Source organism: Drosophila ananassae, chromosome 3R (assembly GCF_017639315.1).
Source record: "Drosophila ananassae strain 14024-0371.13 chromosome 3R, ASM1763931v2, whole genome shotgun sequence".
NCBI classification, from domain to species: domain Eukaryota; kingdom Metazoa; phylum Arthropoda; class Insecta; order Diptera; family Drosophilidae; genus Drosophila; species Drosophila ananassae.
The window spans coordinates 28079274-28106307 of record NC_057930.1 but is presented as its reverse complement, the minus strand read 5'-3'; the positions used below and the strand labels follow the sequence as shown (position 1 = coordinate 28106307).

At 42.1% G+C, this 27034-nt stretch overlaps 5 protein-coding genes and 2 long non-coding RNA genes across 9 annotated transcripts; 3 read left to right on the top strand and 4 right to left on the bottom strand.

Moving 5' to 3' along the window:
* Nucleotides 1-64: 64 nt before the first annotated feature.
* On the bottom strand, nucleotides 65-2165 carry LOC6497734 (glucose-6-phosphate 1-dehydrogenase). The gene is made up of 2 exons (XM_032451559.2): nucleotides 227-2165; nucleotides 65-169 (listed from the first exon to the last, which is right to left on the bottom strand). The coding sequence occupies exon 1, from the start codon at nucleotides 1800-1802 to the stop codon at nucleotides 303-305; it is 1500 nt and encodes a 499-aa protein (XP_032307450.1). The 5' UTR covers nucleotides 1803-2165; the 3' UTR covers nucleotides 65-169; nucleotides 227-302.
* Nucleotides 2166-3469: 1304 nt separating this feature from the next.
* LOC6497797 (pyruvate kinase) lies at nucleotides 3470-5377 on the top strand. Its single transcript, XM_001961430.4, has 2 exons — nucleotides 3470-5204; nucleotides 5274-5377. Exons 1-2 carry the CDS (start codon nucleotides 3560-3562, stop codon nucleotides 5294-5296), a joined length of 1668 nt encoding a protein of 555 aa, XP_001961466.1. The 5' UTR covers nucleotides 3470-3559; the 3' UTR covers nucleotides 5297-5377.
* Nucleotides 5378-5401: 24 nt separating this feature from the next.
* LOC6497733 (glucose-6-phosphatase catalytic subunit 1) lies at nucleotides 5402-6978 on the bottom strand. Its single transcript, XM_032451488.2, has 5 exons — nucleotides 6836-6978; nucleotides 6616-6780; nucleotides 5861-6359; nucleotides 5687-5805; nucleotides 5402-5631 (listed from the first exon to the last, which is right to left on the bottom strand). The coding sequence occupies exons 1-5, from the start codon at nucleotides 6919-6921 to the stop codon at nucleotides 5448-5450; spliced, it is 1053 nt and encodes a 350-aa protein (XP_032307379.1). The 5' UTR covers nucleotides 6922-6978; the 3' UTR covers nucleotides 5402-5447.
* Nucleotides 6979-7120: 142 nt separating this feature from the next.
* On the bottom strand, nucleotides 7121-18510 carry LOC6497732 (dual oxidase). Of its 3 annotated transcripts, none has more exons than XM_032451486.2 (11): nucleotides 18315-18510; nucleotides 15829-16204; nucleotides 12458-12538; nucleotides 11928-12277; nucleotides 11670-11874; nucleotides 11207-11610; nucleotides 10870-11147; nucleotides 9044-10816; nucleotides 7903-8986; nucleotides 7705-7833; nucleotides 7121-7644 (listed from the first exon to the last, which is right to left on the bottom strand). In XM_032451486.2, the coding sequence occupies exons 2-11, from the start codon at nucleotides 15995-15997 to the stop codon at nucleotides 7516-7518; spliced, it is 4602 nt and encodes a 1533-aa protein (XP_032307377.1). In that variant the 5' UTR covers nucleotides 15998-16204; nucleotides 18315-18510; the 3' UTR covers nucleotides 7121-7515. The 3 variants fall into 3 exon arrangements, with proteins under 3 accessions (XP_032307377.1, XP_001961468.3, XP_032307378.1); XM_001961432.4 differs by having other exon boundaries at nucleotides 18406-18510; XM_032451487.2 differs by having other exon boundaries at nucleotides 18420-18510.
* Nucleotides 18511-19473: 963 nt separating this feature from the next.
* LOC123257355 lies at nucleotides 19474-22430 on the top strand. Its single transcript, XR_006507419.1, has 3 exons — nucleotides 19474-20046; nucleotides 20135-21121; nucleotides 21556-22430. It is a non-coding gene; the product is annotated as an uncharacterized LOC123257355 (long non-coding RNA).
* LOC6497731 (glycoprotein-N-acetylgalactosamine 3-beta-galactosyltransferase 1) lies at nucleotides 22242-26775 on the bottom strand. The gene is made up of 4 exons (XM_001961433.4): nucleotides 25969-26775; nucleotides 25822-25915; nucleotides 23752-24048; nucleotides 22242-23699 (listed from the first exon to the last, which is right to left on the bottom strand). The coding sequence occupies exons 1-4, from the start codon at nucleotides 26415-26417 to the stop codon at nucleotides 23466-23468; spliced, it is 1074 nt and encodes a 357-aa protein (XP_001961469.1). The 5' UTR covers nucleotides 26418-26775; the 3' UTR covers nucleotides 22242-23465.
* On the top strand, nucleotides 24055-25370 carry LOC116654947. Its single transcript, XR_004310106.1, has 2 exons — nucleotides 24055-24651; nucleotides 24706-25370. It is a non-coding gene; the product is annotated as an uncharacterized LOC116654947 (long non-coding RNA).
* Nucleotides 26776-27034: the final 259 nt, after the last annotated feature.

The window sequence follows — 27034 nt, the reverse complement described above, 5'->3', positions numbered from 1 at the left end:
TGCCATTATTAAATCTGGGCTTCAATCTTCTTCGATCTGCATGAAAGTATGGAGAACGACGATCTAAGATGAAGATTAATCCGATTTTTATTAGTAAAGATATGACAATATAAAAATGCCTGAAATAAATGATTGCGGAGAGCCTTGTTGACCAAGTTATGAGGCAAGGCTATTGAGGAATAGTTAAGCCATTTCCTATCGTGTTTGAGAAAGGAACACTATTCACCTGAGTTAATTGGGCCGGATTCTAGTGGGCCGCGTTTTGATGTAGAACTAAAGTGATAAAAAATTTCTTACTATCATCATGAGTTCTTCTTACTGCCAGGCCATTTGTACGATCCGGAGTACTTGAAGTTATTCTGTTCGCACTTGACGTCCGCTTGCTTGGGGCCGCGGGAACCGTATTGGTAGGTAATGGGCTGGATGCGCTCCTGCTCTATCTTGTGCAGAATGGGCGTGAAAATGCGCCACGCCTCGCGCAACTCGTCGGAGCGGACGAAGTGCATCTGAGAGCCGCTAAAGACGTCGAGGATAAGCCGCTCGTAGGCGTCCGGCAGGTAGGAGTCCTTGTACCGATGCGCGTAAGTAAGATCCAGCTCTGTCTCCTCGATATCAAAGGTGATTCCCGGGCTCTTCGTCATCACCTTCAAGTACATCGCCTCGCCCGGCTGGACGCGGATGACGAGCTCGTTACGTTTCGTGCTACCCTCAAAGATGTCGCCGGGCACGTCCTGGTACTGGATGCGCACCTCGGCCTTGCGTTCGTTCAGCGCCTTGCCGCAGCGCAGGATAAAGGACACTCCCTGCCATCGCTCGTTGTTGATTTTCAGCACCCCAAGGGCGTAGGTGGGCGTAATGGACCCATTTTTCACGGTGGGATCGTCCAAATACCCGTTCCGTGCGTCGTCGGTGGTTCCGTCGGGATTGCCCACGTACTGGCCTAGCACCATATCGTCGAGAGTTAGAGTCTTGATGCACTTCAGCACCTTCACTTTCTCGTCGCGAATGTCGTCCGGGAGACAGCTGACCGGCTTCTCCATAGCCACCAGGGAGAGGATCTGGAGCAGATGGTTCTGCATCACGTCGCGGATGATACCGAACGCGTCGAAGTAGCCGCCACGTCCCTGGGTACCGAAGGGTTCTTTGAAGGTGATCAGCACCGAGGCGATGTTGTCCCTGTTCCAGGTCGTGTTGAGGATCTTGTTCCCAAAGCGGATGGTCATCAGATTCTGGACCATCTCTTTGCCCAGATAATGGTCGATGCGGTAGATTTGCTTCTCGTGGAACAGCTTGGCCAGATGATCGCTCAGCGCCTGTGAGGAGGCAGCATCCCGTCCGAAGGGCTTCTCGATGATGACGCGGTTCCATCCGCTCGCAGACATGCAGTTCTGCTTGATGTTGACCGTCACATCTTCGAAGACACTGGGTGGCAGAGCCAAGTAGAAGATGCGGTTCGCCCGGTTCTTGTTCTCCATCAACGTCAGCTGCCGGTTGAGGAGCTCGAAGCCGGAGCTATTATCGTAGCTGCCGATTACGTAGTCGTTGAGGGCCCAGAACTCCTCGTACTTGGTCTCCTCGTTGGGTTGGACCTTCATGTACTGCCGGCAGTTCCCCTCGATGTTTTCGACCGTCAGCTTGGAGCGGGCATAGCCGCAGAACTTGATAGGCTTGGCCAGGAGATCATCCCGGTAGAGCAACCACAGCGTCGGGTAAATCTTCTTCCTGGACAGGTCGCCCGACGCTCCGAAGATGACGAACGTGTGCGAAATCTGGCCATCACAGTTTGTTTCATCGCAGGCCATGCTGAAGTGCTTGGTTAGTCGCGTCCAGGGCGGAGTGATTCTCCTGCGTTCCCCGCTTTTGGCTTGAGTTCTGACAATGAGTCCACTGTTTCGTTGCTTTCGTCGCCGGAGGTCTAAACAACTGCTGGTTGATGTCCTAAGCCCAGTGCCTTATCCCAATCTGGTCTTCAATTTGAAAACAAATTTTTTAAAACTAGGTCAGATTTGAGTTGGCTAGTTTTTGAAGTAGAATTCTTATAATTACATTACTCAAAATCTAAGATTGGAAAGATATAACATTCATCGATTTGGTAATAATTAGCCAAGTTATGTCTAATATCTCCAAATAAATGGACCATTTTTTATCAAAAATATAGCACTGTCCCTTCAATAAATTGATGCCTAGAGCCTTTTTGACTAAGATAATACCGCAGTGGCTAAAAAATCCATATTTTGGCCATTTCGTGTCGTATTTGGAAAAGGAATACCGTTTACGATTGAGGGTTTTAATTGCCTTAAAACTGTAGTAAAATATCACTATAATCGATACATACAATTTTTGATAGATTTTTGACCAAAATCATGATGTTACCCCTTTGAAAAATTTCGAAAATGGGGTCAGACTTTAGTTGGCCAGGTTTTTATGTAGGATTATAGTTATTGAAGATCCATGAACGGGAAGGCATAACATTTGTTGATCGAACCATTTTTGGCAAAATTATAGCAATTTTCCTCAATAAATTGATGCCCAGAGCCTGGGCATCCATTATGACCAAATTAAGACGATTGTGGCTAAAATATCAACTTTTGAGACACATTTTAACGAATATTTAAGCCGTGTTTTGTGTTGTGTTTGGGAAAGGAATACCGTCTACGATTCAGGGATGAAACTTCCTTCAATCTGCATTAAAATATTACGAAAATTGATAACTAAAATTTTTTATCGATTTTTGGCCAAAATCATGATGTTACCCCTTCGAAAATTGTTGAAAAGGGGGTCAGATTTTAGTTGGCCAGGTTTTGATGTAAGATTGTTGTACTCGAAGATCTAAGATCGGGAAGGTATAACATTTGTAGATTGCTGCATTTTAAGCAAAGATATGACAATTTCTTATTAATAAATTGATGCCCAGAGCCTTGTTGACCAAGTTAAGACCATAGTTGATGAAACTCGAACTTTTAAAAGTATCTGAGATCAGGAAGGCATATCATTTATTGATCTGGCAACAACCGTTTATCCAAGTTCCAAACCATAAATTTCCCTTTTTTTCCTCAACGGCTAACAAGTAAATCATTTGTTTTTTTTTAAGTTTATTGTAGCCAATGTCTGTTAATTTGATATAGTAAATGTTCGAATTTCATTTACGTTTTTCTATGTTATATACTTGTTCTTAACTTTTTCCTTAATTCTGAAATTGTCGGTGAGGACCAAGCTGCGTCGTAAGGACTTCTACGTTCTTATTTCTTAAACCAACGGATACTGCCTCAATCTGGACATCGACCAATATAAAACGATCCAAATCCGGGGGAATATAACATTCGCCGATCGGATAAGATATTGGGAAAGTTATGGGCAATAACCCATGACAGATACTTAAGGAACAAAAACAAAAAAATCCTTCTGTTAATCCATCCGGATTAGAGTTTGGGTCCCCCCGACAAAAAAATCCTAAAATAGTTTTGAAGCGCCTGGTCTAATTCTTTTTGTAATCTTGTCAGACTAGTAGATATTATTTTGAAAACGTTTCTCAAAATTTAAAAGTTTCTATTTAAAAAAAATGGCAAGCTCCGCGACTCCTGTGCTAAAGGAGGGCTCTACCCAACTGGATCACATCTGCGAGCTGGAAATCTCACACCCTGCCACGCACCATCGCTTGGTTTCCTTGATCGCAACTATATCCCACAGTTCGCGCAATCTGGACACAATCTACCACATGATTTTAAAGGGCGTTAACATCTTCCGTCTGAATTTTTCCCATGAGTCCCACGAGATGCACTCGAAGACCCTTGAGCTGGTGCATGAGGCGCTCGAGCGGATTCAACATGAGACAGGACACCTACGCACGGTGGCCATAGCGGCGGACACACGAGGACCTCAGATCCGAACTGGCTTACTGGATGGAGAGGTGATTCTGCGCAGCGGGGACAACATACGACTTTCGATCAATCGGGACCTGTACGATAAAGGTAACAAGGAGGCTGTCTATGTCGACTACTCAAACATCATCAATCTGACCAAAACGGGTGACCGCTTATTCATCGACGATGGCAAGCTGCTGCTCCACATTATGGAGGTGGGGGTGGATGGGCTACTCTGCGAGGTTATTCAGGGGGGACAATTGAATAATAATTGCAACGTCATCCTGCCCGAGGTTGAGATTGACCTTCCAGCGGTCTCCGAGAAGGACATGTACGACATCCAGTTTAGCATGAAAGCCAATGTGGACTTTCTATTCGCCTCGGCTGTTCGCAGTGCCAAGAATGTTAAGGAGCTTCGTACTGTTTTGGGGGAGAAGGGGAAGCACATCAAGATCATCGCCAAAATGGACAGCAAGATCGCGCTGAGTCGGTTCTCAGAAATAATGCGAGCGGCAGATGGACTGCTCCTGTCGAGAGCTGATCTCGGCACCCAGATTCCCATGGAGAAGCTGTTTATCACCCAGAAGAGTATACTGGGCCAGTGCAACAAGGCCGGCAAGCCAGTGATCGTGGCGTCTAATATCCTGGAAACAATGCGATTCCAGCTGCAACCCACTCGGGCGGAGTGCTTTGATCTAGCCAATGCCATTATCGATGGAGCGGACTGCATAATGCTCTCCTCGGAGGTGGCCATCGGACCCTATCCCAACGAAACGGTAGCCACCTGCGACAAGCTCTGCCGCGAGGCGGAGAAGGTCCTCTGGTTCCGGGATCTCTTCTCGGACCTGGTTAGCGAGGTGCGCGGCGAGCTGGATGCTGCCCATTCGCTGGCCATAGCCTCTGTAGAAACGGCAAAGCGCACCAACGCCACCCTTATTGTGGTTCTAACCAGTTCGGGTCGTTCCGCTACCTTAATTAGCAAGTTCCGTCCGCGCTGCCCCATTCTGGCCCTTACGCGCTGCGAAAGGACCGCCCGCTGGGTGTACATTCACCGGGGTATCCTCCCCGTAGTCTACACTTCCGAACCAAACAACGATTATGCCACGGATGTAGATGCCAGGGTCCAGTTTGCCCTCACCATTGCCAAGAAAGCGGAAATCATCAATGACGGGGATCCCATTGTCATTGTGAGTGCCTGGAAGGACGGAGGTGGATTCACAAATAATGTGCGCGTGGTATATGCCTTCTTTGAGGCAGATCAAGTGGACTGTCTCTTCCGGTCGGATAGACGACACTCCGTTAAGAATACCAACCTGCAAAAGGAGGGTCAGAAAGCCAATGAAAGTAAGTGCATACAAAAATTTCTAAAACACCAACCTACATTTTAAGCCATTAATGAAATTTATTTTACAGACAAAAAAAGTGTTCGTATGTAGATGCGTAGCTTTGTAATTTGTCCAAAATGATGTGATCGAGAAAAACAACATTTTCAGCGAGGCTCATAAAAATAAATAAAGGTTTATGTTTATTTCTACAAAAACTATGTTTTCCTAAAGTTATTTTATTTACATTAATATAATATTAATTCTAGTACAATTTCGTTAAATATTTTAGCAATGTCAAGGAATGGAAAGCATTTCTCGAGAATTCATAGGCTAGGAAAGCAAATCTGCCGTTCTGTTTGGGAGTAGCTTGACGCAAACCATAATTAATTAACTCCAAGGCTCCCAAGACACTACACCTTCGTAAAAATGTTGACTCCTTCGTCTTTCTGCAAAAGAGATTCTAGTGAATGATGTGTACCAGAGCATAAAAAAGATAATTACTGCTTCGATAGGGGGGACGCCAAAGCCACTCCCATTAGGTTTCCCAAATCTCGTGTAAGCACGAATATAGGACTTGCCTCGTGACGCATGTACGTGGCTTCGGGGCACCATTTGAAAGCCTGGATAGATGTCACAAGATACTGAAGGAATCTTTAAAGGCCAGTAGATACTCACCTCTCTCACTGACCAATGAGGATCGATGCTAAGACGCAGCTTTAGAAAATAAACTCCTACAGCGATTCCTCCTAATATGGTAACAACCACTACAGCGTTTCGTCGTCGCCTGGAGTATAGGTACTTTATGTTTCCCTCGAAGCAATTCAAGGCTCTGATGCCGAAGTAACTGCCCAGAACGCACTGGTGTAGGAATTCGGTGGCCAGGTAGAGCCGGCTTAGCCACATGCAGACCACCACTCCAACGATCACAGGATACAGAAAGAAACGCCAAACGGAGGAACGCCAGTATACATATCTCTGCCAGCAGTGAACGAAGAAAAAAGATGCTAGGATGAGAATAAAAACCGTGAAAGTCATCGAGTGGGCACAGGGAAGCCCTCCGCTGGTTTCACAGCTCAGGTTATTGCTTTCCAAAGCAACTTGCGGCTTGTTTAGAACCTGGCCTTTGGCATACTGCTCTCTGAGCCACCACAAGGGACGCATCTCTGGATAGATCCTAAAACATACAAATTTTTATAAAATGGTGGATTTATAGCCTTTAAAATCGTAATAAAATCAAGTTAGATAATTTTTTTTTCGTAGTTTTAGCGTATTGCTTGAGAGGAACACTATTTTGTTGCCTACTTTTTAGGGCAAGAAGACCGTACGACCTTCCCTTGTCTACTAAATTGGATCTTCTTTGGTACTACCAACACTCTACATTTAAAGGCTTATCTTGTAGATTTTAAGCTCATATTTTCTATAAAGCATACCACTTCTCAAAGGAGTTCAAAGTGCTGACCAGAGTAACCGCCGAGAGCAGGTGTGTGAGTAGTTCCTGACTGTAGATGCCAGATAGGGGTATGAGGAGATTAAAAAGAACGCTTGGCTCCAGATATATGCTCATAAATCGCCAGAATGGCTCCGCAAAACTTAATCTGAAAGTGTAGAAGTTTAGCCGTGTGAGGCTTCTGGAAAAAAAACAAAACCAACCGCTCCTGTGCCCATTCGTTGATGCAAAGCTCCCGATCGAGTAAGCTACTATAGGTTTCCATTACCAGCAGTCTGAGGCTCTCCATGGCTGTCCAATTTATTTATTTATTTATCCACGAATGCAAAAGGTTACTGAATGTGACAAATAAACATTTTTGTTGCTTGTTTTGGGGTGACAAGCATCCTTCACCAGCTGTTTTTGACGCATGCGCAGTCCTTAATCGGAAAACTGCTTGATGGGCGCCATCAGTGGCAGCATTTAAAACCCCTTTTGAAATTCGATTCTTTGCGCCTATTCAACATAATCGTAAATTTTTAATAAATAATGCGAATGCTTTACAAAAACTGATAACAAATCATATTTTCAATAAATACACATATACACACATACACATATATAAGTAGAGGCCGTTTTGTTGTTCTTTCATTTGATTCTCTTGCTGGATTTTTGTATCAATGGGGTAAATTTTCATAATGCACTAAACGAAACTTGACTAAAATACGATTGAACGCGTAGCTTAATATTAGGAGATATATATAGAGATAGTGATTTAAGTACACTGGTTAAACTAATGAATGAATCTTAATAATACAATTAGCTGTCGTTGAGAGGGGCCGGCAGGTAGAACGGAGGATTACAGGGCAGCTGGCAGGATTAGTTACAAATCGCTGGCGAACATTTAGCCGAAGTTCTCGAAGTGGTGAATGAAATAAGGCAATTTTCGTGTTTTATTCACTTCATCACAGGCAGACATCACGCTCTTGGTCAGCGGCCGTGGACCGCAGGAGAAGACTCCTATTTTAGATACCTGAAAATCAAATATATTTTAGAATTTGAATGTTTTTAGATATGTGTGGGAAGAACTCACATAGGAGTGCTTCTTTTGGACAAACTTCAGGAAGCTGGACATATCCGGTCGCCCGAAGTGATTGACTGCCTTAAGACCCGTAAATATTGAAGTCTTTGACAGTCTCTGGAAGTGATTCTCACAGATGTACTGAAAACAAGAAATAAACACTTGTAGTCACATAAAATCATCAAACAAAATGTTTCAACTAATACTTACCAACATTGTCGTTCGCAGATCGAATTTGTGGAAGAACTGCGTGATGAATATGTGTATTTCCAACACATTGGTTACATCCTTTTTCTCCACATCGCGTAGCACATCGATGAACCATTCGAAGTGCTTGTGCGAGGGACAGATCCACAGGAAGTACACTTTCTTACAGGCTACGCCAGAGTAGCGATTGGTGCTGGTCCCAAAGACCAGGTCGTTGAGAATGGACGCGTACGGGGTCACACCGATGCCACCGCCCACCATGACTGCCACTTCGAACTTGTACCAGTCCTGGTTGCCGCCCCCGAAGGGTCCTTCGATGCGAATCTTGGGCTGGTCCTCTGGGTTGTAGTTGCATGGATCAAAGTAGTTCCGCAGCTTCCAGGTCCACGGTCCCTGGGCCTTAATGTGGCAGCTGAGGAAGTTCTCGTGCGGGGCGGAGGTCAGCGTGAAACTGTGCATCTCGTGAGGCCTGAAAGCGGTGCACGACAGACGCACCCATTGGCCAGACAGGTACTTTAGGTTAGGCGGTCGGTAAAACTTGATCTTGATCACATCCGAGGGCAGTAGGTCGGTTTCAATCACATCCAGCGCCATGTACTTGGTGCGCAGCGAGACGATCTTGTCCAAGGTGTAGACAATGCCCGGACCCAGGAAGAACATCCAGAAGCGGGGTGGTCCCGTCAGTCTAGCCAGGCCATGAATCAGGCTCAGCAAGTATAGACCGATGTAGAGCGTGTGCATGTTCCAGAAGAAGTTGTAGGCCTTCTTTCGTATCGTGGGATGAGCAAACACGAAGATGATACACATAATGATGAACAGAAGGACGCCGGTTGTGCCAGTTACGGTCTGGAAGAGCCAGAAGGTGATGTCCGGCTTGTAGTCCGAGGCGAAGTGCACCTCCCGGGTCAAGCAGCGCAGGTTCTCGTGCGACTGTGTAGACACATGGTAGAAGTTAACGATGTGGCCCACGGTGTGCAGCACGGAGAAGAAGAGCGCCGTGCAGGCTGCAATCTTGTGGAACTGAATATGCGAGTCCAAGGGAATGTACTGCTGGATGGGGAACTCCTTTAGCTTGGTGATAAGATTCCTGCGGAAAACAAAACTGAATTAGCATTAAATCGGCTTTAAAAAAAAGTTATCTCACCTAGACATGGTCAGGAGCAGCAGAGAGTAGCAAAACGAAAGCGAGGCGGCAGATCCCCTGGTGATGGCGATGCCCACGCCCATAATGTGCCTCAAATCAGTGTGTTCAGCCATAAACGAATAGTGGATGAAGCGCTCCACAAACAGGACAATGGTCACCACGTAGAAGAGGAAAAGATAAAAGATGTTCTGGCGGTTCTCTTCGAGAAACGTGATGTAGGCATCCCACTTTCCCAACAGCCAGTGGCGCGGCTTGTCCTGCATCGGTTCAATATTGAAGGACGTCATACGCGCCACATTCGTGGAGGTGTCCAAGAAGTTCTGTTTGGCTCCCTTGCAGTCCAGACCGATGGCCACAAAATCTCCCTTATACTCCTTCATCATTAGCTTAAAGTCCTGGTAGGTCAAATGGTTCTTGTGCTCCAAACCTACGTCCTGGAACATGCCATCTATCAGCTCTGTGACCTGGTCATCGCTCAGACTCGTTGTCCTTGCAATCTCCACCAAGGATCGCATCATCTCGCTCAGCTCGCCCTTGTCGATGACTCCATTGCGATCATTGTCGCACATGTCGAAAATAATCCTCAGCTTGTCGTCCGTCTTTCCGCGCGAGAACAGGACCACAGTCTCCAAGAACTCCTGAAAACTGATTCGCCCGTCCTGGTCCTTGTCCACGATGTTAAACATTTTGCGGACGAACATGTCGTTCGGTTTCATTCCCAGGGCAGCCGCAAACTCCGCCTTGGATAGGCTCGTTCGCATCACAGTCATTACCTCTCCGTCGCTGGAGGCATCTGAGCGCCTTCGTCGCTCCCCAGGCCGCAGGCCAAAGGTCAGAGCATAGGCCTCGCGGAAGAAGTACTCTAACCGCTTCTGGCGACGTTCGCGGGTCTCAGCACGTGCCAGCATGATGTCCCGGTTGACCTCCATCACGGTCAGCTCCTTTTTGTGCAGCAACAGGAAATCTTCCAGCTTCTTCACAAACTTACGACGAGCCCCGTAAGACTCCAGCTCCAAAACTAAATCATGATCACTGGGGACCCGTAGCAGAATATAGGGCTTCTTTTTAATGTGGTTTGTGGCAGACTCTTCTACGCCGACCACGTCGACGTGCTGCAGGTTGAAGGTGCGAAGTTTCTCGCCCTTCCTATCCACAGTATAGATGGCAGCCTCTGGGCCGAACTTGACGGTGACCAAACGCTTATGATTGGCGTGCAGCCACTCCCTGGCCAGCATCTTGTCAACAGAGCCCTTGTGCTGGGGAGCTCGCAGCGCCTCTTGGCGGATCTTCAGGCGCCGGCGCTTGCTATTCTGAAGCTTGACCACGCAGTAACCAGCTCCAGCACACAAGATGGGCACGAATCCCAGAAAGACGCACACGTAGATGAACATTAGCTCGGAACCGGAGAAGTAATCGTAGCCCTCCAGGTAAGTACAGGGCTCCAGCTCAGTGGCATTCAGCTGCATGGGCTGCGGGCAGGGATCACCCGTATGCCACATAAACACGTCCTTTTGGATCTCATCGACAGCCACGTCTGTGCTGTTCACAATGATGTCCCACAGTGTAATTTTGCGCAGCTCCGCAATCTCCTCAGGCGTGAAGATTCCGTTCCGTTCATTCTCGAACCAGAAGCGGTCGGCATCACGGAGGCGCTGGAACTGCTCCTTAATAACAGCCGTAAAGAACTCTCCAGGCTGTCCGTAGGACTCCAGCATGCCACCCACATAGACATCCACATCATCCAGTTTGTTCTTGTAAGCCTCCTTGAGCATGCTAGGAAAAAAGGGGGGTGTAACATAAATAGTATATGAGAGGTAAGGGCTTACTCTAAAAGCTCTGGCTGCGTTTCAAAGAGCGGGGGGTTGATGTCCGTCCAGGTCTTGTGCCTCTTCAGACCGTAGGACTCCCTAGCTGTGTTATAGTCTGGTAATCCATTATCGCGGCCACGCATAATATTGAGGGCTCCCAAATCCCGGCGTGTGAACTCCATTGGTCCAAAAAGCTTATCCCGCACATCGGAGCACAAAACAGGATCCTCCCTTTCGGATATCTGCGAAGCTAGACCCATAAGAACCTCTTCCACGCTGGTATCGGTAAAGAATCCCTAGAGAAAAACAAAAAAATGATTATTACTTATTAACACTAGAACGGATTAAAACTTACGCTGGAGTCCCACCAAGTGGAGCACAGACGGATAGCTGGATATCCCATGGGTGTTTCCTTGAAGTTACACTTTCCATCCCGTCTGTAAATGCCGGGTGGGATCATTGTGTGGCCGAATCGAAATGCAGCCGCCTGAAAAATGTGACCAATTCCGGGATGAACATCCTGCTTGTAGCCTTCGTAAGGCGGCAAAGCTGATCCTAGAAAAGCGGGCAGGTACTCGTAGACGATCACGTTCTGCAAACTGGCAATCACTGTATGGCGAGCCCGTTGATAGATGTCCTCATCGCTCCAGTCGGGATGCAGGCGCTTGATACGCTGGGCAAGAGTGTTGTGCCACCGCAGGAACAAGATGGCGAAAGAGAGCACGGCAGGATTTTGATTCGTACGGGGATCCCCAAGCACTAAAAACATAATAAGATTAAGATTTAGATGATTCTGGGTACAACTTGTGTTCACTTACGAAAGAGCCGCTCCGGGCTGAGCATCTTCATGACATTTGGCACAGGATTGTTGAAAAGCGGCACCCTCATGGTGTTGCGCACCGGCAGCTTCCCATCCTTTTGCGTCAACAGGGTGCCGTTGTGGAAGGAGCGCATGGCGTTGAGCCAGGCCTCGGAGGTGCTGTAAATGAAACTGCCATCAATCCAAGCAGTCATTTGATTTATCTGCGGAGTAGGCTTTATTTCGATATTGTTCAGACGACTTCACCAGCACCCACCTGTTCTCTGGGCGCGTTCGGGCTCTGTCCGGTGCTCCGGTCATAGGCCGCCCTATGGAACGGTATGTACTTGTCGCCCCGGCACTCCCGGTCGTACATCTCGTCACACTTCTCGATCTCAATGCGATGCATCTCAATCGGACAGCCCGACTCGGAAGCCATCACGATCTCATTGGCCACCACCTGTCCGAAGAAGGCCAGTAACGCTGTCCTATTGAATTTCGATCCCAGACCATCCCGACCGCGCATAAACAATCGGCTGAGCCGCCGGGTAGAGGGGCGGTTGGCTCCTGCCATGGCATAGACACCATCGGAATAGGAGGGCGGTGCCTTGCGAACCAGATGGCTATCTGAAAGACGAGCAAAGGTGATCGATGATCATTCACATCTGGCGACTATGTAAATTACAATCTGTATGCAAATCCAGATCGAACACATGGCCCGCAGGTTCTAATTGAAGCGTAATCGTCTGGTTCTGCCCTTTTGTGAAAGTTGTCAGCACCTGCCGGACATTCCAGTCCACGACTTACCTACGGATCCCCAATCTGGATGGGCCAGGTTATTGTACCAGCCGTCGTACCGCTGTTTTTCAGTCTGACTATACATTTTCTCTGAAAAATGAATGAAATTAAATAAATACACGGTTGTGACATCAGAAAAAGGATGAATGGAGCACTAATTTGCATATTTGTGCTTGGTTCTGATTAAATTTAATGGGTTGGTCGTTTTGGAAAATGGTCTACACTCGACTTGTCATCGTTAAACTTAATTAACAGCAAACATTCCTTAATTCTAATTGGTTTCGTCAATCACACACGCGGATAATTGCTGCACATGTTACCAATTGAACTGAAAAGTGGAGTAAGCTCTGTCGTATTCGATCGGACATTTATGAACCATTTAGTTGGAAAATTATGCTTACACTAATTTAATTGTAAAACTTAATTGGGCTTTAATGATGTAGTGTTGCTTATGCAAATAGTTTTTCAATGATTTTTAAGCTGTTTTATTGTTTACATATTGGAATTATTATTGTAAAACTTTATATAAGCTGTGAAAATAAACATGATCTTTTATGGACGACACCTTAAGGTGATAAACATCTGCAGGCGTAATTGTTCTGACGCTAAACGCTTTTATTATGGTTTATTTGCACTGAGGAGACCTAAACCAGTTATAAAATTGCCAAGCCAATGCCCGCAGCCAAAAAAGTGCCAAACATTCTAAAAAATGCTTAGGCGAAAAGCTCCAAACAGATGTTTAAACCAGTTTTTGTTGTTATTCCAATAGGCTCGAATGAAGCGGTCTTTACTCAGGTATGAAGACACCGCTAATTCTTACTTTATTGTGTACGTACATCTTTTTTAAGCTTTGTTTTTGTTTGACGGCAAGGCTACGACTTATGAAGAACTGTCATTGATTGCAGATCATGACTTTGGTTGTACTATTTTTAAAGGCAATGGCCAGAAATAGCTGAGTAGCTTAATGCTCTGAAAGGAAGTGATGGATGGATGGCTATAACAGAAAGACAAACAATTCAGTCGCATGCCTAAGACAGTTACCTGAGTCAGATCCGGTTAACCAAAACCTTGCCAGAATGTGAAGCTGTCAGAGAGAGGAGGTCTCAGCTGACTCTGCTGAATTATATAAATACAATGCCGCCCAACTGAATAGGTTCACTAAGTTCTTTCGACTTTTTTATGGCGATTTGAGATTCTTCTTTTGCAAACCTAACCCTATTCACTTGAACGGCAGTGTGCATATGTACATCATACATAGATACATTGAGAAACAGTCTGCGTTGGCGTTGTACAGAATAAAGTTTACAAAAAAATACATAAATAACACCTGCATGATGAGAAGCAATCCGGAGACGGTCTCTTCTGATACTCGTTGCTCCTTTTTTAGAGTCGAAAAACATGCACGACATCACGGATTCCCTTTACAAAAACAATAATTTATTCGCTCCATCCTATAAAAAATACATTTATGGGCAATTTTTTTTATTCCCAAGCCCGTTGCTGTCATTCTTCAACGCTGTATCACACTTTCTGTGCTTTAGGTATGTTACGGTTATTTTATACTATCACGTTCGTTTCCTAAGTCTTTTGATTTATGTGCGCAAAGTGACACAATGCACTTTCATCTTTGATGAATGCGTGACATTACTGTCAAAACTAGGTTAAACAAATTAAAAAATTAAACATTCAAATATTTTAAGGATATTTAAATATTAAACTAAAAATAAAAAACTAAAGTTATGTTTATGGAATTTTAAATTATGTGTATGGAATTTTAAATTTTAATTAAAGTCATTTAGATAAAAATTACCCTTCCAATAAAATAATTTAATAGAATCTGACCTAGTGGGTAATTAGTTACATGTGTACTCATACTGACTGAGTTTCAAAAGCCAAAACACTTTCGCTTTCCGTTAAGAGCCTGCTTACAAAATTAGCACTAATTAAGGAGCAAAAAATAAAGTAATGTCGACAGCAACATCTATTTGTTAGCTGTTAATTGGTTGCCAAATCTGACGGAATATAAAAAATGCGCACATGACTTAATTTAATTTTACAATGAAATACAATTCGTGCAAATCAGGTAGCTTAATGAGCCCCAAGAATTTATTTCAATTTAAACTGCCTTATTAGCACAATACAGAATACAAAAGGAATGCAGTAACTCCAAATTTTGTATTAAAAATAATGATTTATTTACAATAGTTTGTATATCTTCTTAGATCATTTTTAATTCATTAATCAAAATTCCAATGGAAAGTACCAATTTAAGGTAGTTTACACAAATATAAGAGGTTTTTTGAGCCGTCAAGAAAATTCTTAAGGGAAAGAGGGTACTTTTTTTTGAGTAAGTACTTAATTTAAAATTCCCCTTTTGATTTCGATACAAATAAAATCAAAAAGTGCACATCATTTGGTGCGAAAATACCCAAATTAAATTTTTAAACAATGGAACATTTTTACCCCGTCCTGAATCCCATTTAGAAAACAAAGTGTTACAAATTATCACCAGCCACCTGCTGAGATCGGAGGTCGCGAAAACTTTCGACCAAACTGTTCACGAAAAGAGCTGGAAGACAGTCATGCCGCGATAGGTGGGGTTGGTCTCAACAATAGGATGTATTGAACTTTTGATTGTGTTAATTTCATTACTCTAAACGGTTTAAGGGAAAAAATTGCACTCTCTAGCCGCTGGCTTCATAAATAAAATTATAAATAAATCCAAAACAATGGCAATCTCGGCTGAGGGAAAAAAGGCAACTAGAGAGGCGGTGTGAAGAGAAAGACCATTGATCGTGCGTTGACATTTGACTCGGCTGGCGATGAGGCACACCTCTTTGCAGTGCTTTGCGAACAGGTGCACAGGTGCTATGTAATCAGGGGGTAACAGGCAAGACTTTAAATTAAATTAAAAGATCATTTTTCTACAGGAAAAATTAACAACTATGAAACATGCTGTAAATTAGTTTGGGGCCTTAAGCCAGACTGTGTTTTGTTAGAGCAGCTCTGATAGGTTTATTTGCCAGAACAGTCGTAAATTTTCGACCCTTCACCAAAGTTGCCTTCCAGCTATTCCATTTACTGTCCAAGTATTCATTAGTTTGGACGCATTTTGTTTGAACTATGCTTACCCGTAGAGCGGGAAAAACACATACATCATACCGACACGGAGAGATAATTTGAGGTGACGAAAGTTCTTAACTGTAACTACGGGTCTTAGAATTCAACTTAAGTCTAATTTAGGCATGAAAACTTTCTATGTGATTATTGATCGGATCTGCTGGCAGACACGACCCATTCATATGCAAATTGGCCTAATTGAATTGAATAAGCACACAAAAAAGTGGGGGAAGTGTTAGGATTGGTAGGTTGGTACTCACCATAACAATGCACGAAGCCCAGATCCAAGCTGAGACTAATCAGTAACAATAGCAGGGCCCAGCTAGCGGCATCTCCCAGTAAGTGGAGCCGCGGCGTGCACTTTTTATTCGAACATGGGTCTCGATTTTTGCTAGCTGCCCCCTGGCGGGGCGCGCTTGGAACACTCATATTGATTGAAAACAATATTTATTATGTATTTCTATTTTGTTTGTTACTAAGCACAAAACTCGCTCGATTGCGGTGCAATTTTATTGTTAAATTAATTAAGCAAACTTTGGAATAGAGTAGGTGGATTTGTATTTAATTTTGCATTATTCCACGTTTCATTTTCGGATCGGTACTTTTTTCGCACTTAGGGGTTGAGCATATTGATCTCTAAAATTAAAGAGATGATTTTCGTAATAAATATATTTGTTAAATCACTTTCATAAAGGGAATCATTCACAGTTATTGTTTGAATTAGTTGGTAACTCAAAGGTTTAGAGGCAATAATATATATTTTTTCCACAACTTTTTTAATTCATGTTTTGAGGTATTCGATTTCAGATATTTTAGCCCACTCAACCGCAGAAAAGCCCAAGTAAGTGCCGAAATGGTTCGTTATTGTTTTCAAATTAATTATATTGCATAAGATAATGCAATGTGGTGTACGGCCAAATAAATGGCAAAACAAATAGGGGCAATGGGGCGGATGAAACGAGGAGAATGATGGAGAAGGATGGAGGCGAATCGAGCGGCAGGGTTAAGTAAACGGAGTTGCCCACAAAACAATTGACCTTCTGCGAGCTTACAGGCCGACAAACGACAAAACGGATTCCATTAGTCATAATCGACAATAGCAGAGAAAGAAGCCGAAAAAACACCACTACGAATATGTATAGGCATGGCAAGGCAATAAAGAAGGTATAAGGAGAAGCGAAAAATATATAAAATGCCATTGCACAACTGCAAACAATTAACATTACAACAATGGCAGGCAGAGTGCTAAAGCTAACAGAGTCATAAAGACAAGACTACGACCCCCCACCACCTCCCAAACCGCTAAGCATTTTTCCGCCTAATGCATGTTTGGAGATTATTATTAAATGGCCAGGCCAGAGAAAACACGGTGCGGTAAAAGCCAAATTCAAATTGTCTGTAAATTGTGGGCGAACCGCCGAAGAAAGGAGGCGGTGGCAGCGCGGAAGGGAGCAGGAGAGAGCGGGCGAGAAAGTCAAGAAAGCGTGGAAGACTGAACGGCCATAATCACTTTGGAATTACGGTACAAAGCAAAAAACCTTATTTCTGTGGTAGAAGCCAAAAGCCGCAACTTTCTGACCATTGAACGTAGCCCGCAGCTTCCTCATATCAATTAATAAATTTTTCTTAGCTAATTTCCGAAATGGCTGCGCAAAAATCAAGATAATTTCCGAAACTTATTGAACAACTCGCTCCGCGGACTTGAGGTCCAAACCAGAATCGGCTGCTATTAAATAACATAGAAACGGCATAGTATTTTTAATGACAATGAACTCATATTGAATATATTCGACTAAAATACATTAACCACCACTTGTCTGCGAAGCACTTGGGATTTTCCGGAGTGAAAAGAAATGGAATTTTATGTTCCATATCTTTGAATGCGAGTCATAACTAAGACTTGCCGGAATTCAACAATTCTATAGAAAATCGATGACAAACTGACGATTCAAGTTAAGCGGTTTTGGAATCTGTTTTTGGATTACCAAAAAAACCAAAAAAATTATTTAAAGCACACCAAAAATGTCATCGGAACTGCTACTTCACGGAAGTGAACTGACGTGCGGGAGTTATGATAACCCTCTAGAACTTGTAGAGGTATTTAAGAAATAATATTTTTAATTAAGAATTTAATTCATTAATTCTAAAATGCATGATATTTTTGCAAAGTACACAGCCAACAACTGAAGAAACTAAGTGTTACTTCTTATTTGGCAGATGTTTTAACACATATCTTTGGAAACAAATATTATATGGCGTGTAATCTTGCTATTTTCTTGGGGTTTTCGCTGGGTTTTCTGCACAGAAAAATGGCGAAAACCCAACTGTGTTAATGTATGGGAGGCTGTGGCAGGGTGTAAAAAAAAGAAAAAGATACAAAAATTAAACACGAAAATGAATTAAATTCATGAACGAAATCGTAAGCAAAGCCAAGACGGCGACGAAGCTTCGAACAAAGAAGACTCGAAACACCGAAAGGGGGCCCCAAAAAAGCCCCACACACACGCAAACACACGGGAGAGCGACAGAGAGGGCCAACGGTTTCAAAGATGAGCAAAAGAGATGGCTGCCGAGCTCCAAAAATTATCCACAAAAATTCATATCAAGTCGGTGGGTGTTTGATTTTATCGGGTTTTTGCACTGTTTTTTCCGGCTATTTTGAGTAACTTGGCATAACTCCGGTCATCACTTTGCATAAAATGGATAAATTTTGAAAAAACGGCAACAAAGAGCCGCACACACGCACAGCGTACTATACAATAACGGTGAAGACGACGCGGCGCATGCGCGACACGTTTCACATTCACATTCACTCTCGTCTTCGTCTGCAATCTCACCAGCACACACGAACCGGAGCGAGGCGGGAGAGTGTGGAGCGGGTGGGGGCGAGGGCTCTGGCAGCAACCTGCGTCCGGTGGGGCCTAGAGTTCGATGAAAACTGAGCTCAGCTATGCGGGAGACCTCCGCTTTGGAGTTCGGCCCGATGGGAACATCGGAACCGGTCCACAGTGGGCGCAATCCCCCGATCGGTGGCACTAACTTTACTAATTTGTTTTCAAATAGATAAATAAAGAGATTTAAAGAAATAATATTTAACTCAAAGAGTGCTGATAGCCCAGTTTTTATTAAATCAATTAATGATTTCAAAATAATATCTTACTTCTTGGAATCTACAACTTTGGCTTGTCTTGTGTACAATTTGTTAAAAAAACAGATTAATTCTAGAAATATGTTTTTTAGGCTTTTTAATCTTAGGCCCCTTTTTCTATAATACCCACTGTGCATTCGTTCTCTCACAGTTGGAGCACCAGTGCTACTGCTGCTCCATTTCGGCTCGGCTTTTGGGGTCCCGCCATGTCCGCCTCTAAATGAGTTCCGTCATATTTGACATGACGTGTCGAATTAATCATTTGCCTGCCTCCTGCCCTTTCTCTCGCAGCATACATAGTTCATGCCATTGAACGGGAATTTCCCAGCCTGGCGGATGCAGTGCAGCAGGCACGAGAGCCCATCTTCTGGGAGCCGACCACTCTCTCACTTAGCTCTTGCTCTCACAATTAATTGAGCGGTTTTGAATCCGGCACCCATGCTGCGAGGAGTTCCTGTTCGCGCCGCAAGAGACGTCTCTGGATGGTTCTTGAGACGGACTAGACGGTTGATTTGGGAGCCACTTCAAATATATACAAAATGTTTCTAAAAATAGGATTACAATGTAAATTTGATAGATGGTCTGTTATATTTTCGTACTTTTTAAAGAAAACTACATAGATGTGCCACAAAAGATAAACATCATTTAATGATTAAAATCAATTACTCAATGATTTATTTGTGAATCTTGCTGATAGTGTATGGATAATATTTTAATGCCAATTTTTTATGGGTATGTCAACAGCTCGCTCACCCTTTGTCCCGTCTTCTTACGTGCCCCGTACCTCTGCCCTGTGGCTCTTCGATCTTTGTTCGGATGTCAGTCAATAGTCAGAAGTCGTCATATGCGGCTGGCTCTCCATAGTGCAGCTGTGCACATTAAAATCAATTAAAATTCTTATTTATCTTCGATTCGAGCCGAGCTTAACAAGTGCAGTCAGTGTGATGGAAGCAGAAACGGTCGCATCTATAAATATGTATTAATGGAAGAGAACACGCATTGAAAAACTCGAAAATGCTATGCACTTGTACATATCTTCAAAGTGAATTACAGAAAAGAATAAATTGCTGCGGCTATGTAACGATTCCGAAGCAGTACAAGCTCAATTGTCGTTAAATAAGCACAAAAAACCAACAAAAAAAGAACACAAAACATAAGTTGAGCTCTCGAAACTCCAAAGCTATTCAACTTGATAAGTAATTAAATTAATTAATTTTCATGTGCTGCCGATTGTCGTCGATTCTTGATTTATCTGTGCGTGCAATGAGGCAACTTGTAGATGCATTTTTCTTTGCGAAGGCCCCATTCTAAGTGAACAATTTGAAGTTGAGTAAGTTAACTCGATTTGATCAGCAGCTGTTTGATTTTTATGGAATTTTAAATTGACAATTAACCATTTAGCATCTAATAATTTTCAGCAATATAGGCGATATAGCATAGCCATGATCTTTGGTATATGTTCCTGTTAGGGAGTGTTACGAGAACTCCCAAAACAATTTGGACATCAACATCAATTATGTGTTCTAAACAAGCTTTCGAGTAGCTCCCCAACAGTCTACGCACACAGAACACTAAAGTGGAAAACACAAACAAATACACCGCATTCCTTGTTTCTTGGCCACAAAAAAAGTGAAGGGTAAAAAAAATTGGAAATAATTTTATCACTGTGGGTATTATAGGTAACGAAAAAAAATGCTAACTAAAGTGTATATATATAACGTATACGCCTTCAAAGGAGAGACTCGTATTTTAAAAGAAACTAAGTCATATAAATTCCTTAAAAAATTAGTATTAACATATCTTATCAGAGACTGGTCGTAATGGCACATTCGTTACCTCTTTTTTAATTCATATGGAATTACCTGAAACTATTTCAACCGCATAAATAATTAATTTATCTTTCACAGCATCATAAGCTGGCATCGTACTCCAAAAACAACAAAATGGGAAAATACTTTATAAACTTTCACAGTAAAAAATTGTGTGGTAAAAAAATTATACAATACACAATTTATGACTAAGACACAGCCACGCATTGCTAAGTTATTGATTTTTTACAGCTTGGATTTCGATACAATTTCAAATTCCAGTTACAAATAAAATCAATTTTAATGGTTTGCAAATCGAGTGCTCGAAGGTCACGCAATGCGAGAGACAACGCACATTTCAAAGAAAAAAGGCATAAAAAATAATAATAATAATCAGACAGGTGACAATAACAAGAGCAGCAACAAAAACCAATCCGAGCAACTTGTACAGCTTGTGTCGGCCCACAAAATGGAACACGCGCCATTGAAACAGACAACTCTCAGGCAGCGCAGCGAAGTAAGTCAAAGTTAAGGCAAACGCATTAAGCATACGCACTGTGTGACGGCCGTTTTGGAATGGAGGAGCATTGAGCTTTGGTAAATAAGTAAACTGAATTAGCTAGTAGGTAGGTAGCTGCAATTGGTAGCTATGTTAGCTTAGCTTGTTAGCAAATAGTTTCAGCGCTGAGTTGTAAGTCTCATAAATTAAGTGGATTTTCCACTAATTGGATTCTTTGATCTGGCTCGATTGAAACTTAAATTGCTAATTAACCAAGAAAAAACCAGTAAAGGGTTTTAATCGATTTTAAGCTTAAGGCTTGGTACAAGTTCAACTGGTATTTGCTTACGTTACTTTTCTGTCTATGCAAAAAAAACCTCGTTAATATTATAATTACATAAATGGAAGCTTCCTTTTTAGTTGTTAAAATTTAATTGGAACTGAACTATTTTTAATATCAGATTATTTATAATATTATCACAATATTTCAAAAATATTATCACTATCACAAGATATTATCTTATCCTTCCAGAACTATCAGTCAACATATGTATATACCAACCACATTTAAAGAAAAAACAATTTCTAATTGATCAGTGATGGATTTTTATTGATAAATCATAGATTACCTCATCATGACAAGCAGAAAAGGGACAAGCGCTGATTAAGTTATGCTGGTAAACACAACGTGGCCATCCAGAAATATTGGAGTACCCAAAAACTTGAGATTCACGAAAAATAATACGCACATTTATCAAGATTCCCCTCCATTTATTTTTGCCACAGAAATTTGTAGTTAAATTGTATTTGTAAGACATTTCGCCTAGGACTATTTCCCACGTCCATTTAAAATAAGCTATTAAAGCCCTAACGCGTCTAAGAAGCCAATTCGAAGCACGGACCCATCCCATATCCATAGCGCTGCATTCAAGTGCAATTCCAAGGTGCACTTATGGCCCACTCCCAGCACCAGCTAAGCGCCCTGTTTGAACAAGTGTTGGAGAATTTGTTTCCACAATGGATGCGATGTGTGGGCATGCATGAGTTTTGCTTTTATGTTCAATTACTTGTATTAACCCATTAACATACTGAGCTCATGCCTAACTATAATCCCAGCCGGGTAATGTTACAAAGTAAGTACAAATGTTAAATCAAGACTAAAGCGTCAAGTTCCCTTTCACTTGCAATACATGATATTAATGACCGATACTTCGCGAATCGAGTTAGTGTGCAGTTTGTGTATTTTTTCTGTTTGACCATAAAATGCTTCATTCGGCTTCTGTAAAACATCTCAATCTCCAAACGCATTCCAGCCACCATCCGGACTCCGGAGGGGAGGAAACATACAAAATGCCAGCTGACACACACCGAGCATGCGTACGTGATTTTGGATTTAATTAAGTTTAACTTGGCAACGGCTCGCCATTAAAACACACTTTGTTTTGTGCACTCACACTCGCAAATAAGCCGTCGGTATCAGTGTCGGTGGTGCGGCAGTGAGGTGAGACAGAGGCATTGACTTTGGAACTGAAAATTATTACATTTTCTTGGTTCCCGACTAATCCGGTGGATTCGATCAGCCCTTCATGCAAGAATGCCCTCCTGAAGGAAAACCAAACAGAATATTTAGCCTTTATGTAGTCGTCCAAGCCGTATATTGTGTAATCGCATCATTCTCAAGGCAACTGCATTAACTAAATTTAAAAGGAACTAAAATATTGCATATTTCTTTTGGTATTCCCATTTTTAAAGGAATTTTATAGATTCATCTTGAATAAAAACAGCCTACTATGAATATGATTGAATTTAGTATCAATCATATATAAACTTTTATTATCTTATATGAACGCCCGAAAATGTTTTTTAAAACTGGCACCTAAAATTAATGTACATATTTAATTGTTTCATTTATTTATTTATTTTAAAAGAGTCTTATATATTTTTCAAAGTCTTCTACGTTAATTTATTGTACTAATATTTGTGTAGTTTATAATTTTTGTATTAAACTTTTAAAGAAATGAAAGTTTTTCTTATAAATATGACCTTTTACTAATCATGCCTATAAGTATGCAATATATTTTCTTTGCCGTCAAAGTAAAATGGCCGAACATTGTGTAAAATGGCGACATGCAAGTTACGGTACTAGAAATATATAAATATATGAAAAAATTCATCAACACTATTTGGTAAAAATATAATAATTAGAATATTTAGCTTACATATGTATTTTTAACTTAAGGGGTGTGGTTTTGCGGTTGGATCAAAACAAAAATTCCTGTCCGAAGTAAGCCAACAATATATAAAAACAACAAATTTAATTGAATTATAAGGTATTTTAAACGGTTTAAAATTTCACAAACCGGTTACAGCTTCCTCATTTATTATTTTAAAATCACATCGTATGCTTAATCATATAGTATCATAAATATGTAGATTAAATGTCTAAAAATTGTCAGGCTTCTCGGACATTTGTTGCAAGTCTTTTATATACGAGTTATTTTCCAGAGGGAAACGGCTCGTCAAGTCGGTTAAGCTAAGCTGGTACTTTTTGTAGGTTTCTGTAGTCGCAGGTCGACCAACGACTCTCAGGTGATAGAGTAAAAATTCATAAAGCAGCATGCGTTCGTGGCTGGCGTAATGGAAGGCCACAGAGTAATTAGAACAGCATCTGAGCCCCTAAAATATCAATATAATAATTAGTATTCAATAATGTAAAACAATAGCTTACTGTTTCAACTTGTGGCACACTCATGAGGCGCAACCAGTCCGGAATACTTGAGTTTGAATCCGCCAGATAGTTTTCTAGGTCCAATGGCATAAACTTTGGCTTTGTGTCTCCAGCCAAAGCCTGTGTAGAATCAACAAAATGGACGCCCACGTTTTGCAAGCAGATTCCCATGTAAAAGTCCTCGATGCCCATTTTCTTGGGATGCGGACAAATTACCTCCGATTCGTAGGCTAGGGTCATAAAGCGATGCAGAGCCTCCCGACTTAGAACATAAGACGCCCCACCAGACATGTAACTCTATAAAACAGAATATTTTTATCAGTCATAATTAATATTCCCGAGTTGTACACTAAAAACCCTGTTCAGAAGCCACACGCCCCTCATTGAGTTACTAAACCGGTTAAAACTCAAAAGAAAATAGCCTTGAAACTTGAATATTGCCATCAAAGGCCCGAAAAATACGTATTTCTAACTTTAGTAACGGTGTACGGGTTTTAGCAAACCGTCGAAAAAAAAACATAAAGTTGTTAAATCCTCGGGTAGAGGTCGCACAGCGGGGAGTAAAGTGTCAAAATACATCAGAAAACTCCATGTGAACAAGCAAAGCTCGCAAATTACGGGGGATGATGGAGTGAATTAATATATTGTCACCTTAGATTACAGATACAAAAATGACAGTAATTCGTTGTTTATCCTACAAAACTAACTAAATCAAAATATGTATGTCATTTTATGACAAATAAATTTCAATACGCACACTAAAAATAAATTGAATATTCAAAATCTCATTAAACACCGCATAATTCATTCAAACTGGCGAGTATGTTAATTGGTGCGATGCTGGCGGATCTGAAAAATGTGAAAACTTTACGAAAAACCGCCAAATCTATCAATAGCCAGGTGAATAATCACAGACATCAATCAAACACCATTATAACATTTATGATGCATTAGGAATAATTAACGACTGATAATGTTTTTTTCTACTCAAAATATGTGAGAAGCAGAAGCAGAAACAAAGAAAATATTTGACTGCCATAGTTTTTAGGAACCCAGCTGTCAAAGAGAGACCAGATGGGGGCCTTCCACTGTTTTGTATGTTTATGTATGCAGCCCAAAATGTTTGTACTTTGTCTTACAAAAAGCTTGCACAAGTCTTGGAAATGTCAAAAGGCTAAATAAATCTACGGCTACTGACCAACAAGGCGCGGCTGTGAAAGATGCGTGACAGGTAATCGTGATGACCTCAGAGCCTCCTCTCCCCATTGCCATTAGTCTGTGCAGACTGCAGGCATCTGTGTTTCTTAATGCGAATTTAATTTCTTATTGTCTGCCGCTGCCTGCGATTGATCTATGCACACGGAAAACACGCGGCTAATACAAGAAGCTTTTTTGGTAGTCACAATCCCAACTGGTCTGCAATAACAGCATGATATCATTCGACCAATAATAGAATAAACGGCTTCATAAACCACCACACAATGCACAATAATTTGCTATTAATTGTAAAGAGAGATTACACACACAATAGGGACCGGTTATTCCTGCATAAAACTCTCTGTTATTATCGAATTTCTACAACCAATTAAAGCAAATAAAGTTCGAATGAATACAAACAGCTTTGAGTAGCATCATTCGAATGCATGTTTAGATGACTTAAGCTTTGTGGAAAGAAAATAAATTAGGGGAATTTCTTTGAACTGATTCTGTGATAAACATATCTCATCAATATTTGGCATCAAATATATGTTCCCAAAACGTTAATTTGACAGAAACATTGTGTGCTTGGCTGGAGCATGTCCACAAAGTTCGGAAGTCATTATTCAGTTGGAGAACAGAAAACCCAGAACCATCTCCCAATGCCGTGGCACATTTTGCAATTCAAATTAGTTTCGAGAAACGGGTGACAATAACACGAAAAAAGAGCAAGTAATTAACTCTGATGGGAAAGATAACTTTTCGAATTAAAATTTAAATTTCTATATTCCAATCATAATGACAACTAACCCACATCAAACTTTTATTAGCCTATCCCATTAATTGATGGATTACTTATAAGTTATAACTCACCACATTATACCGTGACATTTTGTGGCCAAAATAAACTGGCGTTTCCGGATCGAAGCCGCTTAGCAGGTACTGAAGATTCTCCATTATAACATATCTGCCAAAACGATTAAAAAGTCGGGAACACCCAATAACTCGAGAATAACTCACGTATCATCATCCGCCTTGAGAAACCAATCGTAGTCCTGTCCGTAATGCTCCCAGACATGGCGGAATCCCTCGCGGGTCTTGTTCCACAAATCCTCGTAGCCACCGCCGTTGGGCTCCACCACCTGGACCACGCCCAGCGGCTCGTAGGTGTCACTGCTGGCAAACACCAATTGGCTGCAGCGCTGACCCCAGGTGTCATGGACAGTTCTGGCCAGTCCGTCCAGATTGTCCGGATGGGTGAGCACCATGCACAGTATACGCGACAGAGGAGCTTCTGCTGGCCTACCCAAAGTCGCCGTGGCTGTGGAGAAGGTAGTGGAGCTGCTCCAGCACGGCGCCTCTCTACTCACATCGTAGACATACAGGAGAAGGACGAATGCAAACACGAAGCCTCCGGTGAATCCCGTCAATAAATGCAGCTGAGATCGCAACTTAATCTTGGCCGTCATGTTGCGGGTGCGTTGTGTTCTCCGCGGCGTTCGGCACCCGATTGTTTTGACCAAAGCGGCCAATCAGCCAAAATCAAACAGCAGCTCGTCAGCAGAGTTGGCCAGCAACCGGTTTACTTGGTTTTCTTATCAAAGCCATCAAAAAAATACTACAATTTTGTGGCAGATTAGAAAAGCTACTCCCGCTAAACGACATTTAGGAACCAAGTTCCTGTTAAATTTTCATAATAGATAAGTCCTAATTACAATTAAGCACACAAAATTTATTGTAGAAGTTGTAGTTTTCAACTCATTCTTATTCTTGAATGTTAGTATCTCTGGAAATCGCATAATATTCCGAGCTTAAGCCAAATATCTAAATGAAAACGAAAGTGTTACTTATCATTTGACATTTATGGGACTTAAAAAACATAGTGCAAAGAATACGAGTTAGTGCTAATTAAATTATAATTATACTCAAACTATTAACGTGAATTAAGACATCACCCAGGCCATAAAAACTAAAAAACGTATTCTACCACCATTTGGAACTTTGTTCCAGTTCTTTTGGCCACTTGTAATGGGCCATCGTCTCTCAGTTTCGTTTAAGCTTACGCAGCATAAACCCGATGGCCCGA